The 11,483-nt window shown below is 39.2% G+C and overlaps 1 protein-coding gene across 2 annotated transcripts; it reads right to left on the minus strand.

Annotated features, from left to right (window-relative positions):
- Nucleotides 1–105: 105 nt before the first annotated feature.
- Nucleotides 106–11,246, minus strand: SMCO1 (single-pass membrane protein with coiled-coil domains 1). Of its 2 annotated transcripts, none has more exons than XM_043594476.1 (3): nt 11,031–11,246; nt 1,512–1,661; nt 106–1,071 (listed from the first exon to the last, which is right to left on the minus strand). In XM_043594476.1, the coding sequence occupies exons 1-3, from the start codon at nt 11,048–11,050 to the stop codon at nt 627–629; spliced, it is 615 nt and encodes a 204-aa protein (XP_043450411.1). In that variant the 5' UTR covers nt 11,051–11,246; the 3' UTR covers nt 106–626. The 2 variants fall into 2 exon arrangements, with proteins under 2 accessions (XP_043450411.1, XP_043450410.1); XM_043594475.1 differs by lacking the exon at nt 11,031–11,246 and adding an exon at nt 5,034–5,207.
- Between the last annotated feature and the right edge of the window lie 237 nt (nt 11,247–11,483).

Raw genomic sequence — 11,483 nt, forward strand, 5'->3', positions numbered from 1 at the left:
TTCAATAAATATTTTAATATATAGTCAATGTATTAGAGTTCCCTTTCTAGTGTAAAATAACTGTGGTTCTGTACCAGAGAGAAAATGTACAACATATAATATATATTAGGTGTTTGTATTGGTTTGTCTTTTAATATACTGTGCATTCATATGGTTCAAAATTCAAAATGTACAAAACAGTACATTCTTTAACAGTGAAAAGAATTCCTCCTACCTTTGACCCCTAACCTCTTTGTTTTTTCCCTGAGACAGCCAAAGTTACCACTTTCTATCTCTCCAGAAGAAGCTTATGAAGTTTATGGGTATATTAGCTTGTATATGTGTGTGTGTACATATTAATTTTTGCCCTTTTTTCCCTCCACTTAACAATATATAGGAAATCTTTTAAAACAACACATCTTGGTGATAGCTCTGTATCATTGTACAGTTACACAAAGAGCTTCTTCATGCTCTTACACAAAAAGTATCCATTGTATCAATTTATCATATTTTGTTTAAGGTTCCCCTCACTTTTGCTATAAAAATAGGTGTATAATAAATTGTACATACGTTTCCTACCCCACCCCACCCCCCCATTTTTGTGAGATAAACTACTAGAAGTAGAATCCCTTGGTCATAGAGTAAAGTTAGTTTCTGGCTAATGGCATCAACTCTTTTAGGGGGGACTTTTGGTTTTCAGGGGCCTTCACTGCTTTTCCCTTCTCAATGACCTGCACAGCCCTGAGCAAACCATCCTGCAAAGCCTGGTTCTTTACCATGTTAGTGATCAGGAAAGTGACATCCTTGATATACATCTGCCTCACTTTAGCAACATAGTATTCTGCCTTGTTACCATATGCAATAAAGAAGGTACAAAGTGCTGTGATATCTCCTTCTTCCAGCCCACTTTCCTCCAGGACAGACTCCCAAACACCTCTAATACGCTGGTTCTTGACTTTTCGTCTTAGGACAGAGGCTAAGGTGGGAAGACCTCTCACCAGGTCTGGCAGCTTCTCAAGCACACGAGTGTGCAAGCAGATGAGTACTTCCATGACGTAGCTATATAAAATACTCAGTTCCATTGAAGTGAATCTACAAAAAATGTGGAGAGCTTTGTGAGCAGTGGAACTCTATGTACAAACATAAAATGAATTGTATTAGAATACAAACCCACTAGAAGAACCAGCTGCTGTATTTTAGAAAATACTTACTTTAGAAATAGGGCCTGCACTATACTGGATAGCTTAGTTCTCAGGCCACTCTTACTACACATTTCTCAATGGCAGGGGAGTTACGTCAGCCATCTCTGTATTAGTAAGACATTGGCAAGCAAGAGACTCTGTGATGAGATGTGTATGGCAGTGCTGGCATATCAACAGGTGCTCAAATTAATCTCTTTTGAATCAATTAACCTAAGAAAATACGATTTCTTCACAATCCATGTTAGAACCATATTAAGTTCAAGTTTAGAATGTCCCCTGCAAGCTCTCACAAAGCCATGACATTCCACTGATTTCTCATTGGATACTCACTTGAGTGCCAGCACTGCTGTCCACAGTTCATCGTGGGCTGCCTGGTTTGCCAAAGCCTTGCTATGATGTTCAAATTTCTGTGTCAGGCTATCCTTGGTGAAGTCCAGTTCTTTAAACTGTGCTTCTAAAACTTGGAGTTTGTGGTCTACTCTACAGGATAAAAGAATCAAGGGGCACTTTAGGTCAAGAGACAGTACTAAGGTTTTGCCTTAAGATAAGGCTCTATTACATTGTTTATAACCACTATTAATTTGGGTAGCTATCTAAATTTAAGCTTACGAACAGATGTTTCCATTTGCTATTCTCTCTAGCCATCATCCCAGTTCTTATATTCCTTATATTGCCAAACTTCTGAATTGTCTAATTACTTGGATTATCTAACATATCATGTTTTTGTATTGAACTTTATACTTTAAATAAAGTATTTTAGGGGTGCCTGGCTGCCTGAGTCAGTGGAGCATGTGACTCTCAGTTTCAGGGCTGTGAGTTCAAGCTGCACATTGGGTATGGAGCCTACTTAAAAAAAAAAGTTTTTATTTTTAATTTATTTTTAATTTTTTTAAGTTTATTTATTTTGAGAGAGAGCACGTGTTCGCGAGAGAGTGGGGGTGGGGCAGAGAGAAAGGAGAGGGAGAAAATCCTAAGCAGGCTCCATGTTGCCAGCTCAGAGCCCGACACAGGGCTTGAACTCTGAACCATGAGATCATGACCTGAGCCAAAATCAAGAGTCAGACATTTAACCAACTGAGCCACCCAGGTGCCTGCCCCCAAAAGTATTTTAAACATAAGCATAACTTTGATTCTCACAACAACCATAAGAAGCGAAGCAGTCATTTTTATTATTTTACAGATAAATCGAGTCTCACAAAGATTGAGATCTAATGTCATAGCTACTTAGTGCTGGGACCACTATTTAAAAAGGTGCCTTTCTCTATTCTGACTACCCAAATTGTATCCTACCTCACTTATATCCCCTAGCCTTTCTGCCTGGAGATCGCCTTGCCTACTTCATTTTCATAGGGACTACCTCTATTACCTGTCACTCCTCACCTCCTGCTTTATTTTTAGAGTTAGGATTTCATGAACAAAATTGTAAACTGTTGGAGAGGGGGAATCAGAGACTCTTTCTTGGACATCTTTATGCCTGTCCCCCAATACCTAGCAAAGGCCTTACACAGAAGTAAGAAAATATGTCTCATATTATCGACATCAATAATGTGAATGAGACTCTGAGCCGTGGGCTGAGCCTACTCAAGGGCATTTGAGTAGCTCTGAACAACCTTAATCATCAGAGGGCACTGTGGCACCAGAATTATGTCAAACTGAATCACACAGAACTGGAACCACACAACTCACTTGCCTGAAGGCACCCACATTTTCATGAAAGAAGTGATACACAAATTCAGGTACCACTTCTATGTCCTCAGTGACCTGAATACTTTGTGGTTGCCCAGGTTCCGTCCTTGACCATGTTCTCTTCTTGGTGCTCAGTTTATCTCAAGGCTAATTCAGCTTCCACCTCCTAAGCTCTAGAGCTGTATCTTTTTTTTTTTTTCAATGCTTATTTATTTTTGAGACAGAGAGAGACAGAGCATGAACAGGGGAGGGGCAGAGAGAGAGGGAGACACAGAATCTGAAACAGGCTGCAGGCTCTGAGCGGTCAGCACAGAGCCCGACGCGGGGCTCGAACTCATGGGCCGTGACATCATGACCTGAGCCGAAGTCGGACGCTTAACTGACCAAGCCACCCAGGTGCCCCTCTAGAGCTGTATCTTTATGTTTTGTGCATCTCCAAACCCAACCGTCCTAAACTGAACCTATTCACTATCCCTCTCCCTCATCTTCGGAAATTACTATGGTTAGAATTTTCTCACTGCTTTGGATATTTTACTTACATATAGATAAGGCCCACTACAAAATGTGTTTCATAGGAGTGTAAGCCTGCGTGACCTAATATGCCAGCAATCTCTGTCTACATATGAAAACAATGTCATCTGGCGTACTCTCTGTAGTAACTTTGACACCTTTGAGACTATATTGCTTATAGGTCCTCTCTAGCTTGAACTCTAGCTTGTCAGTCAGTATAAAAGTTCACAGTTGTTAATAGCTTTTTGGAAGCCTCTCACAAAAAGGCATTCCCACACCATTTGAAATAAATGCTGAACAACATGTCTGCAAATCCAAGTCTGTTTTTTACTATAATTCCCCAGCTCAGTTAGTGACATCACCATCTATTCAAGTGCTTAAACTAGAAATTTCAGAATAATTCTTACCTTTTTTTTCTTCCTCTCCACTAATGCCTCTGAACTATACCCTCCTCTCCATCACCACTAAACCGGTTAATAACTGTCTTTCACTTTGACTTAGGATTACAGTAGCCTAACTGGATCCCTGCTTTCGATTTCTGCCACCTTGAATCCATCCTTCCAGAAATGTGATTCTAAAATACAATTCTGATCATGTGACTCAACTGATTATGTATGCTTTGTGCTGCCCTGACTTGTCCAAAGACACAATTATAGCCAAATTGGCTATTCTCAGGAGGAAACATAAAGCCCTTAACCCTTTGCTCCCCTCTTCTGCCAATCCTCTCATACCCTAGTCGGTAATCACACGAGACATCTAGAAGCTGACGAACACAGTATGTGATTCCAGGCTTCTGCGGCCTCCATGTTCCATTATGTGTTCCATGTACTGTTTCCTCAGCCTAGAATTCCTTCCCATATTTTTTTTTTCTCATAGCCTTTTACTCACACTTTAAGATCCAGTTTAAATATCCCTCTATGAGGGGCGCCTGGGTGGCTCAGTCGGTTAAGTGGCTGACTTCAGCTCAGGTCATGATCTTGCAGTCCGTGAGTTCTAGCCCTGCATCGGGCTCTGTGCTGACAGCTCCAAGCCTGGAGCCTGTTTTGGATTCTGTGTCTCCCTCTCTCTGACCCTCCCCTGTTCATGCTCTGTCTCTCCCTGTCTCAAAAATAAATAAACGTTAAAAAAAAAATTAAAAAAATAATAAATGTCCCTCTATGAAGGGTTCCTTTTTCTGGTGTCAAAGGCAAATAAATTGATCCTCTCTTCTGTCCTCATAGCCCTTTATGAACATCACCGTTACAAGGTCAATCACATTAAATTCTAAGTATTTTTGAATAATTCTCTCTATAGGCTTTGAGATTCTTGAGGATAGAAACCACATTTTACTTATTTTGTATACCTAGAATATAGCACATACATTAATTGAATGGAATTCACCTGGGAGTGTATTTTTCTTTATTGTTTACACATATATATGGAAGTTAAATATATATTTAATATATATGTTAAATTTATGTGTTTAAATATATATGTTAAATATATATAGTAAATATATATATTTTAACCTGGAAGACTTAAACCACTTTAAACAGAGACAGAATTTTAATTAGCATGTCTATACTTCTTTGCCTATTTTTATTCCTTATTCTTCTCTTACCCATCTTCCCAGAAAAGCAGACCTATGCTTGTTCCCGCCCTGTAGCCCTTAGCAACCTTTTCATTGCCTCCTTCAAGGATATCAGGGTTGTGGTTTCATTGTTCATCTTCTTAAGGCAAAATGAAAGGAAACAAAACAAGGAAAATAAAAACCTAATGGAGGGTTTTCTGCTGTCTTCCACTCAGCAACAAGCAGCAGCTTGTGTGACTATTTGATCTGAATTCTGCCTCAAAGGTCACTCAGTACAAGAAGCTTTTAATAGCTTGTACATCCAAATATAGTTTCAGAGAACTGATCTTGTGAACACAGGTGTCCTAGAACCCACTATAATGTTTGTCTTTGTAAAGTGAGCTGTAGTACATCAACATAGCACAACCATCAGATGTAATTGTGGCTCTATGTATATTCTGATAAATGTATATATGGGTATACAAATATGTACATATACTAGGATTAAATTTGATGGAAATATTACTCTCAAATTTTAACAGCTTAATTAGTTATAATCTAAATGAGGTTTAAAGAGAGCCCCAGACCATTTATGATATACCAATGCTAAAAATCTAATCATCCTTAGAAACTAATAAATATTCATTGAGAGCTTCTAGTATTAGATTAAGTGTTGAAAATGGAAACAGACATCAAACAGGATTCCTGAATTCAACATGTTTACATTCCAATTGGGAATAAAGGACATATACTTAAAAAGAAAATGTATATAAAATGTGCACTTAATAGGTACAGACCATAAAAATCATAGATGAGAGACTAAGTCACCGAAGTCTTGGATAATTGAGAAATGGTCACAATGAAGGTAGGATTTGGGCTTAGCCTTAAAGGAAATGTAGGTGTCTGATTATCAGAGAAGAGAGAAAGGGTATTTTAAAACGAGAAATTACATGAGCAAAATCAGAGAGGCAAGGTACATGATGTGGTCAGGAAATAATGAGTGGATATGCCTTAAGCAAAAGTCATGTGAGGAAAAGAAAAACAACAATTAAAAAAAAAAACCATAACATTTAAACTAATAAGACCCAGGTCATGGATTTACTTATTCGATGAATAATTTGTTCACTTATCTCGACAGAATTCAAATATTGTTCAAGTATTGGGCAGCCATGTGCTTCTGGGGAGGCTGGACCCCTCCCCAGTCACAAGGGGGGGTGAATCTTGATTAGATTAAGTCAATCATAGTAATTTCACTATTGTTGCCGTTATCATTAGTTTACGAATAGGCAGGTGGCAGAATTCTGGCCTACGAAATGTGAGAGAAAGTCTACTATGGGATTTCTGAGAAAAGCTTATTTTTACTTGTTATAAAACATATAACAAAATTTACCATTTTTGGTGGGGATGGACAAATTGGGTGAAGGTAGTATACCCCCTTTTTGTACAAAAAGGTACAAACTTCTAGCTGTAAAATAAATAAGTCCTGGGGATGTAATAAGCAGCATACAGACTATAGTTAACAATATTGTATTGTATATGTGAATGTTGCTAAGAAAGTAGCTCTTAAAAGTTCTCATATCAAGAAGAGAGTTTGGGGGTGCCTGGTTGGCTCAGTCAGAAGAGCATGTGACTCGATCTTGGGGTCATGGGTTTGAGCCCCACGTTGGGTGTAGAGATTACTTAAATAAACAAAACTTTTTAAAAACAAAAAGAAAGAAAGAAAGAAAGAAAGAAAGAAAGAAAAGAAAGAAAAAGTTTGTAACTATGTGTGTTAATGGATGTTAACTAGACTTATTGTGGTGATTATTTCACAATATATATTTATATTGAATGATTAGGCTGTACACTTGAAACTAATGTTATATGTCAATTAAATCTTAATTTTTAAAATGTAACCATTGTTTAACCTTTTTTAAGTGTACATCTCTGTGGCATTAAGCACATTTATACTGTTGCCCAGTCATCACCACCATCCACCTCCAGAACATTTTCATCTTCCCCAACTGAAACCATGTACCCATTGAAACCCTGTACTGCACATTCTCCCCTCTCCTCCGCCCTGAAACCACCATCCTGCTTTTTGTCTCTATGAATTTAACTCCTCTAAGTCCTTACTTCCTATCAGTGGAATTGTACAATATTTGTCCTTTCGTGACTGGAAGGAAAGTTTTTCTAATGATGAAAAACACACACAGTAGAAATAGTTTCTCTTCATCCCTCATATTACTGAGTCTTCCTGTAATGCCTGATACTGCAGCGCTCACCCTTTTATGACATGAGGGGAACCGGCCACAGAGAGCAAGCCAGGACAACAGAGCAGACAGATGAAAAGAATCTGTCACAATGGAAAATAGCATGAAAGATCCTCAAAAAACTAGAACCAAACTGTGGTCCAGCAATCCCACTTCAGGGGATATGTTCAAAGAAAATAAAAAGAGGGTGTTGAGGGATCTGCACTCCCATGCTCACTGCATCATTGAATCACAATAGCCAAATGATGGAAACAACCTAATTGTCCAGAAAGAAGGAAATCTTGCTTTTTATGACAACATGGATGGAACTTGAGGGTGTTATGCTAAATGAAATCATCCCAACAAAGAAAAACAAATACTGCAGGGTATCACTTACATGTGGAATCTAAATAAAAAGCCAAACTCAGAAACAAGAGAGTAGAAAAGTGGTTTGCCAGGGTGGTGAGTGGGGCAAATAGGGAGAGGTTGGTAAAAGGGTAAGAAAACACACAAAAAACTTGTCACTGAATTAACCTCCCCTAGGATAATTCCATTGCTAATGTGCTTACGTAAGGAGTAACTTTGCTTTATCAGTTAAGACTTTTATAGTTGGGCTTCTGTTCTTAAGGAATGAACAGTTCAGTGAAGGATACTTTCTCAGGTTCCTTTTTGCTGAGGCTTCCTCTGAAGCCCTTCATTTTCCTGGAACTAATACTAGTTTTCTTATAGTAGATCAGTGGCCAGGACCTTGACAAGGAAATAAAACAGAGAAAGAAGGAGAGAATAGTGGAGACTCTGATTTAACCTGGTATCTGTCTTCTCACTCAGAATAAGCCATTATGGAACCCTGCCCCCCAGAAGAATGTTTAGAACAGGGCAAAGAGTAGAGTTCTGCTCTGAGATCAGAGCCTACCAATTCCACTCGCCGGTACTGTTTCCTCTAATATGCTGCCTGCCTATCCAGACCCAGTATTTGTTTTCTTCTCCCCACTTTCATCGACTGCCTCTTGTCTGTGTAGACCTGAACAGTACCCGCTGATCACTCTGTCCTTGATTGCCTCTCTATATTGCCTTTTGTCTGTCCAAACTTTTATGATTTCCTCATCTCTTCTGCCGGGCTCATCTCTCAGACCCGCCTGGTCCCCTGTCATATTGCTTAACTAAGAGCAATTTTAGGTTCCCAGCCAAAAGAACGGAAAGTATAGCAGAAAGTATACCCCTACCTTTATACAGGCACGACTTCCCCCTGCTATAGACACCCTGCACCACAGTGGTTACATTAATTACTTCTGATGAACCTACATTGACTCATCATGATCCCTATAGTGTACAGGTTAGATTAGGGGTTCACTCTTGGTGTCGTCCATTCTATGGGTTTTGACAAATATATAATACCGTGTATCCATCATTGCAGTACCATACAGAATGGTTTCACTGTCCTAAAAACCCTCTGTGCTCTGCCTACTTGCCTGTCCTTCCCTCCCACCCCCAAAACTCTGGTAGCCATTGATCGTTTTACTGCCTCCATAGTTTTGCCTTTTCCAGAATGTCATATAGCTGGAATCATACAGTATGTAGCCTTTTCACATTGGCTTCTCTCACATGTAGTATGCATTTAAGTTTCCTCCATGTCTTGTCATGGCTTGATAGCTCAGTTCTTTTTAGTGCTGAATAATATTTGATGTCTGGATGTGCCATAGTTTCTTTATTCACTCACCTACTGGAGGATGAGTCTTTTCAAGTCATGGCAATCATTAATGAAACTGCTATGAACCTGTGTGCAGGTTTTTGTGTGGGCATAAGTTTTCAGTTTATGTGAGTAAATTCCCAGGAGCATGATTGCTGGGTTGCACAGTAAGAGTATGTTTAGTTTTGTAAGAAACTGCCAAATTGGGGGCACCTGGGTGGCTCAGTCGGTTAAGTGTCTAACTCTTGATTTTAGCTCAGGGCATGATCTCACAATTGATGGGTTCAAGCCCCATGTTGTGCTCTGCACTGACAGTGCGGAGCCTGCTTGAATTCTCTGTCTTCCTCTCTGTCCCTCCCTGGCTCGCGTTCTTTCTCTCTCAAAATAAATAAACTTAAAAAAAAAAAAAAACTGTCAAACTGGGTGCACCTGGGGGGCTCAGTCGGTTAAGCATCTGACTCTTGATTTCAACTCAGGTCATGATCTCTCAACAGTTCATGGGTTGGAGGCTCTGTGCTGACAGTGCAGAGCCTGCTTGGGATTCTCTCTCACCTCTCCCTGCCCCTCCCTGACTCATGCTCTATCACTAAACAAACAAACAAACAAACAAACATAAAAATAAAAATAAAAAAGAAATTGCCAAACTGTCTTCCAAGGTGGCTGTACTACTTTGCATTTCTACCAGCAGTGAATGATAGTTTTTGTTGCTTTACATCCTTGTCAGCATTTGGTGTTGTCACTGTTTGTATTTTGGCCATTTGAATAGGTGTATAGTTGTGTCTTATAATTTTAATTTGCATTTCCTTGATGACAAATGATGTTGAACATCATGGCTTACTTGCCATTTGTATATCTTCTTTGGTGAAGTGGCTGTCCAGGTGCTTTGCCCTTTTTAAAATCAGGTTGTTTTTTACTGTTGAGTTTTAAGGGTTCTTGGCATATTTATCACTTGTATCTTTATCAAATATTTTCTCTCACAAGCTTTTTTCTAACAAAGTTGCAGCCAGGATTCCTACCTGCTTTTTGTCACAGGGTATAGATCTTTGGAAGAATGCTGTATTCAAAAGCTAAGCAGCAGTGCTGAGAGATAAACAGTACTTTGCTCTGCTAAAACAAAGCATCTAAAGCTGCAGCAGGTTTCTGCTGTTGTAGAGCTGAATCAAGTACTAACAATTGAATACTTTGAGTCCTATGCTTTGAGTGCTAAACTCAAAGTGCTGAACTCCAAGTACAGATACTAATAGAGTAATGTTACTTGCAAAGGCTTCCAACTCAGGGGAAAAGATCTAGGAGTTTTTGCCATTAGTAAATTTACTAATGATCACCTTGCCCCAAGAGTTTTGTAACAGTAGCACATGTGGATGGAAAGAGAATTTGTTAAAATGATACTTTGTCAGCAAGCTGCCAACCTGGTTTTTTCCACTTTGCAATTTGCTCTTAGTGCAATCTTCTGGAAGATGCATTCAGCCCAGATACTTACCTACACCAATACATCAGAGAAAGGAGTCCCTCAATTTGTGAATTTATACAGACTACAGAAGGATTCATCTACAATGTCTGAGCTTTCTTTCTAGAAAGAGAATTCCATACATTTTATCAGTTCCATCACCAGACTCAAACCGCACCCGGCCCAGTCACCATATAAAAACAAGATCCAGACAGCAGTGCTGATTCTAGGCACTCACTCTATTTGCTTGCAACCTGCTTGTGTTTGCTTCCTTCTCCCCTGTTTCTAGATTCCAGTTTCTAAAACCTGGTTTAGTCTCCTGGAGACTAAACTATTCTTGGTTCTGATCAGATTGATACAAATTCTTGTTCCACCACTTCTTAGCTCTGTGAGCCTCTGAAGAGTACTTTTTTTTTTTTTTAATTTTTTTTTCAACGCTTATTTATTTTTGGGACAGAGAGAGACAGAGCATGAACGGGGGAGGGGCAGAGAGAGAGGGAGACCCAGAATCGGAAACAGGCTCCAGGCTCTGAGCCATCAGCCCAGAGCCCGACGCGGGGCTCGAACTCACGGACCGAGAGATCGTGACCTGGCTGAAGTCGGACGCTTAACCGACTGCGCCACCCAGGCGCCCCTGAAGAGTACTTTAATATCTCTCAGTCCCTATTTCTAGATTTATAAAATGGGGATCATAGCAGTAGCAAAAAACCTTTGGAGGCGTTGAGCCTCAGTTACTCACAGGGGGAATTTACAGTTCATGTACTGCTCTGTGTCGAGTTCCTTCCCTTCTCTGTCTCATTCTTCTGTACGACGTGCTTCCTGGAATCGCCTCAGTTCTCATTTATGTGAATTTGTGCAATTCTCATCTTAGGTCTTGCTCTAAACCAAATTAAGACTACATCCCTAGTGACTGTGTGATGTTTTTTGTTCAAGCATTAATCTCAAAGAACCTTGGCAGACCCTATTAATTAGATCAACTATTAACTTCAAAATGTGTGTTAGTTTCAATTTTATTTTACAGATGTAGGCATATTTGTAGACAGTGGGGTTCTTATGGAAGCTTCCATTAAGGAACTGATTAAAAAAACATACAAATTATTTACCTGAATATTTTAAAATTAATAAGATATTTTATTTTATTTTATTTTATTTTGTTTTATTTTATTTTGTTTTATTTTATTTTATTTTTGAG

The sequence above is a fragment of the Prionailurus bengalensis genome, chromosome C2 (assembly GCF_016509475.1).
Source record: "Prionailurus bengalensis isolate Pbe53 chromosome C2, Fcat_Pben_1.1_paternal_pri, whole genome shotgun sequence".
NCBI classification, from domain to species: domain Eukaryota; kingdom Metazoa; phylum Chordata; class Mammalia; order Carnivora; family Felidae; genus Prionailurus; species Prionailurus bengalensis.

Excerpts from the sequence above, each read along its gene's own strand:
- SMCO1 (XM_043594475.1), bottom strand. The coding sequence starts at position 5,083 with ATGAACAATGAAACCACAACCCTGATATCCTTGAAGGAGGCAATGAAA. Across the intron at positions 1,662-5,033 it reads TTGAAGGAGGCAATGAAAAG|AGTAGACCACAAACTCCAAG; the intron begins GTTGCTAAGGGC and ends TTTATCCTGTAG. Across the intron at positions 1,072-1,511 it reads ACAGCAGTGCTGGCACTCAA|ATTCACTTCAATGGAACTGA; the intron begins GTGAGTATCCAA and ends CATTTTTTGTAG.